A 5584-nucleotide genomic window follows, 5' to 3' on the forward strand; every position below is an offset into this window, starting at 1 on the left:
TCCCTCACCAACCACAACCTCCACAGGGAAACGCTGGTTTGTCACTTTTATAGATGACCACACTCGGCTTATTTGGGTCTTTCTTCTCACTGATAAGTCCGAGGTGTTATCTGTATTCCAGCAATTTTATGCCACTGTAGAAACACAGTTTAATGCTAGGATTGGTATTTTAAGAAGTGACAATGGGTGGGAATTCTTTAACGCTTCCTTCCAGGAGTTCCTTGCATCCAAAGGGATTATCCACCAGAGTTCGTGTGCCTATACTCCCCAGCAAAATGGGGTAGCCGAGAGGAAAAATCGTTAACACTTCCTTCCAGGAGTTCCTTGCATCCAAAGGGATTATCCACCAGAGTTCGTGTGCCTACACTCCCCAGCAAAATGGGGTAGCCGAGAGGAAAAATCGTCATTTGGTAGAAGTTGCCAAGTCCTTAATGCTATCCACATCACTCCCGTCTTACCTATGGAGTGATGTCATCCTTACTGCTGCTCACTTAATCAACCGAATGCCTTCCCGAGTCCTCAATTTTCAAAATCCATTAGACTGTTTGAAAGAGTCCTACCCTACTACTCATTTAGTCTCTGATGTACCACTTCGAGTTTTTGGCTGTGTTGCCTTTGTTCACTCTCATGGTCCAAACCACACGAAATTTACCCCCCGTGCTAAAAAATGTGTCTTTGTCGAGTATCCACTCCATCAGCGTGGGTATAAATGTTACCACCCATCCTCTCGCAAATATTTTGTTTCCATGGATATCACCTTCCTTGAGGATCAGCCCTTCTTCCCTATTAGCCATCTTCAGGGGGAGACCTCTAGTGAAGAGACTAACTGGTCCACATATACCGTTCCCTTGGACTCATCTCCTATTCCCGAACATGTCGGTCCTATCCTCCCTACCAATCAAGTCCCATGGATAACATACTATAGGAAGAATCTCAGGGGTGATGCATCTCTGGCTCCGGTCCATGAGTCAGACACAACATCAGGTACATGTATTCCTGAAATTAATGAGATTGATACTTGTACTGAGACTAACGAGTGTAGATAGGAAAAAGGAGGAAAAGGTGCTGACAGCACCACTATAGCAGATAGGAAGACGACAGTGAATGACGATTCAGACACAACTCTAGAAAATGTGATTGATACTAGAGATAATGGTGAAAAGGTGGTGATTTCTGAAGATGAAACCCAAACTGAGGAAACTGGTGATCATAGTGGAAATTCTGACAGTCTGAAGGAGTATGATGCTCCTCTTGATCTTCCAATAGCCCTGAGGAAAGGTATTCGGTCATGTACAAGATACCTTATGCATAGTTACATGACATACAGTAACCTGTCATCTGAATTTAGGGCCTTTACCACTAGTTTAGATATAGGGGTGATATCGAGTAACATACAGGAAGCAATGGGAACTAAAGTTTGGAAAGCTGCTGTTATGGAGGAGATGAGGGCCCTGGAGAAAAATGGAACATGGGACCAGGTGATCCTACCCAAAGGGCACAAGACAGTTGGATGCAAATGGGTTTTCACTATAAAGTACAAGTCAGATGGGACTGTTGATCAGTACAAGGCCAGGTTAGTTGCCAAAGGGTTTACTCAAAATTACTCCGAGACATTCTCTCTCGTAGCTAAACTCAATACTATCCGAGTATTGCTATCAGTTGCAGTTAACAAAGATCGGCCTCTACATCAACTGGATGTAAAGAATGCCTTTCTCAATGGAGAACTTGAGGAGGAAGTCTACATGAATCCTCCTCCCAATTTGAAGATCAGTTCAAACAGCGGGTCTACCGGCTGAGAAAGTCGCTATATGGGTTGAAACAGTCTCCGAGAGCCTGGTTTGACAGATTTGCCACCTTTGTCAAAGGACAAGGGTACACCCAAGGGCACACAGATCACACACTTTTTACAAAGAAGTCAACTTCAGGGAAGGTAGCAGTTCTCATTGTATACGTTGACGATATTGTGCTCTCCAGTGATGATGATGATGAAACTGTGAAACTCAAAGCAAAGATGGCCAAAGAATTTGAAATTAAAGACTTTGGGAAGTTAAGATACTTTCTCAAAATGGAAGTAGCCCGGTCAAGGGATGGAATCTCAGTGTCCCAACGGAAATACACGGTTGATCTCCTAACGGAAACAGGAATGACTGGGTGCAAACCTGCTGACACCTCGGTTGAATATAATTCAAAGCTTAGCAATACTAGTAACAGTGTCTCGGTCAATAAAGAAAGGTATCAGCGGTTAGTTGGGAAATTGATATACTTCTCTCATACAAGACCCGATATTTCATATGCAATGAGTGTTGTCAGTCAGTTTATGCAGACCCCTTATAAGGAACACATGACAGTTGTTGAGCGCATCCTACGATATCTGAAAAGTACACCAGGTAAAAGGTTAATGTTCAAAAAGTCTGATAAACATTGCATTGAAGCCTACACTGATTCTGATTGGGCAGGGTCTGTTGTTGATAGAAAATCAACATCTAGGAATTACACATTTGTTTGGGGTAATCTGGTGACCTAGAGGAGCAAGAAACAGGGAGTTGTGGTCAAAAGTAGTGCAAAAGCTGAGTATCGGGGCCATGAGTTTAGGGATATGTGAAGAAATCTGGTTGATGAAAGTGTTATCAGATCTTCATCAAGACAATGAGCTCCCAATGAAACTGTTCTGTGATAATAAGGCAGCAATAAGTATTGCAAATAATCTTGTTCAGCATGACAGAACAAAACACGTTGAGATCGACCGGCACTTCATCAAGGAGAGACTTGACAACGGAAGTATATGCATTCTTTATGTTCCCTCAAATCAACAAATTGCAGATGTGCTCACAAAAGGGTTACTGAGACAAAGCCTTGATTACTGTATCAGCAAGTTGGGTCTTATTGATATTTACGCTCTAACTTGAGGGAGAATGTTGAAAAACAGCTTGTAACCCTAGAGGTATTTTAGTAATTATATGTACCCTAGGGCTTCCCACTAGTCTATTTATTTGGCCTATTCTCTTGTACTTTGTGTATCAGAATTAATAATAAAAATCAGTCTCCACCGTGGTTTTTCTCCCTGTACTAGAGTTTCCACGTAACTGTGTTGTTATTCTCTTCCCTACTCTTTTATTTTTAACACCATTCTACAAACATAACAATCAGAACTTAGTTCTACGTATTAGAAGTCCACTAGGAAAGGAAGATATTAAAAGAGCACTACCTAATTACAACCTTAATTGAACTAGATATGTTTGTGTCCTTGAGTTACCCCTAGTTCTTTCTTTTTCCAAAAAGAAACATTATTGAGAACAAATAAGGATGAAAGTACTACTTAGATTTATATTTTTTAAAAAAAAAAAAAAGGAAGAAGAAAAGAAAGAAAGAAAGGAAGAAAAGGGTCCAACCCAAACTCAAGAGACCACCAAAAAACAAATCAAGGAATATGATTATGCTCCTAATGAGCCTCTTTGCATAGAATCAAGTGGGGAGAATGAAACTGGGTCATTCAGAGATCACAAGCCAGCTTAATAGCAAATCAGAGCAGAAGAAGTACAAAAGTCAACTATAAAGATGCAAAAAACAACCGAACGTTTGGTGTGTATTGTAGGTAAAGTATGCTAAGTGGGGAGGAGGAAGCTGAGACATTCAGAGATTACAAGCTAGCTTAATGCAAACCAGAACAGAAGAAGTACAATCAACGATGAAGATGGAAAAAGCAACCGAGTGTCGGAATGTGTGGTGTGTATTTTAGGTAAAGTATGTTTATAGAGAGAACGAAAAAGACTAGACAACACCATGCTAAACTTAACATACACACACAAAAAGAAGAAGAAGAATTTAGCATAGAGAATGGATATTAATCCTACCCTTTCCAACCCCTTGCAGGGCGCTTATGGGCTGCCAAAGAGCTGAAAATGTGATACCAATGCTAAATAAATGAACAGTGCTTCCAGCCATCCACATCATGAAGCCCATCATGAACAAATTCTTCAAAGGCGCCTGGGCCACTTCCCAAGCTTTCTGCTCATAAATTTTAAAGTTAGATCACTACATTTCATTTCACAACAAAATTCTTGTCGACCCTATAAACAATAAATTCAAAAAAATAAACAAAAACCCAGCAGGATCACAGAAGAGCGCAAAGCTTCCACTATTAAGCAATCTCATTTACTCCTCCTCTAAAAAGGTAATCGATTATTTCTAAGCTCTAAAACTCGCTAATCCCGTCTAAGAACTACAAACCAGCGAGATGCTTGAAAAATTAAGTACGAACGATCTCAAAATAACATCCGAGTAGGGAAAGAAACCCTAATCGACCAAAATAATAGAATTTCGAGTAAAACCTGTGCTTTCCAATTGGATTCGGCATCCTTCTTTTGGCGGCTGAGAGTGGAATCGTCCTGATCTTGAGAAGCACGACTAAAACCGGGAGGATCAGGAATATCGCGAGTCGAACTGGACGAAGAATTATCGGAGAAATCGACGGCCCATCGCCGGCCGTCCACCATCAAACCTTTGCCCTTTTCCATTCAGAATACTGTTTTTCTGATTTTCCGACGGTGGAGTTGGAGTTAATAATTCGCTTAGTCGTTTACTGTGTTTAAGATTCAGATCCTTTTGAAGGCTCATAGTATGGTCCGGAGATTTCAACCAGATTAATATCTTTTTAATTTTCCAAAACCAAAACTAAAAAGGAAATTGTAATCAAACCTAATTTTTTTAATTTGTTTTTTTAATTATAGTATGAAAATTTACCGAGCTTTCTTACTTAAATAAATTGATAAACTAATTAGAAACTCAATATTTTTATTAAATATAAAGTCTACATCATAAAATAATAAAATTTGGCATCTATTTATCATGAATTTTTTTAAACTAAATTGTTACAAATTTTAAAGTATAAAGACTGAATTATTACATACTAAAGTTCATTGACTAAATTATTACCGGATTGAAAGTATAAAGACTAAATCATTATAAACCAAAGTTTGAAGATTAAATCGTTACTTTCATGAAAGTTCAGGGATCAAAAGTTTTTTAATTTTTAATTTTAATTTAATTTTTTTTTTACAAAGATTGAGACTAATTTCTATTTCCATGCTAATTTTCAAAATATTACAGGTGTTCTTAGATTTTAAATTTGATTTCAATTTAGTTTCTAAAATTTTAAATTTATAATTTTATCATTGTGGTTTGAGTTTTATTTAAAATACTCACTTCAATCTTTGTCCTCAATGTTTATTGATTTATTTAAAATAATTATAAAGTGAAAATTTAATACTTAACAATGATGAAAAACTATTGAAGCTTAATTAATCATAATTCTTGTAGTTCTTTTTAATTAATTAATATACATTAACATTTAATGAAAAAATCAATATTGATTATTGAGTATTTAATGAAAAAAAATTAATATCAAAAGTATAAATTTTGAAACCTATAGACCAAATTGAAACACAACTCAAATCTCAAAAGTAAAATAACAATATTTTGAAACCTAAGAAATAAATTAAAATCAAATTCAAATTTAATTACTAAATTGTAACAATATGAAACTAAGAACCAAATGGAAACCAGACTCCAAACTTAGCATTAAGCA

At 37.2% G+C, this 5584-nt stretch overlaps 1 protein-coding gene across 1 annotated transcript in view; it reads right to left on the reverse strand.

Annotated features, from left to right (window-relative positions):
• The window catches only part of LOC120086514 (ER membrane protein complex subunit 4), an 8997-nt gene extending 4380 nt beyond the window's left edge, over positions 1–4617 (reverse strand). The window contains exons 1-2 of the mRNA XM_039043201.1: positions 4329–4617; positions 3852–4005 (exon numbers count right to left, since the gene is read on the reverse strand). Coding sequence (XP_038899129.1) covers positions 3852–4005; positions 4329–4514 — 340 coding nt within the window. The 5' untranslated portion in view covers positions 4515–4617. The remainder of the gene's footprint in view (positions 1–3851; positions 4006–4328) is intronic.
• Positions 4618–5584: the final 967 nt, after the last annotated feature.

The sequence above is a fragment of the Benincasa hispida genome, chromosome 9, assembly GCF_009727055.1.
Source record: "Benincasa hispida cultivar B227 chromosome 9, ASM972705v1, whole genome shotgun sequence".
In the NCBI taxonomy this organism is placed as follows: Eukaryota; Viridiplantae; Streptophyta; class Magnoliopsida; order Cucurbitales; family Cucurbitaceae; genus Benincasa; species Benincasa hispida.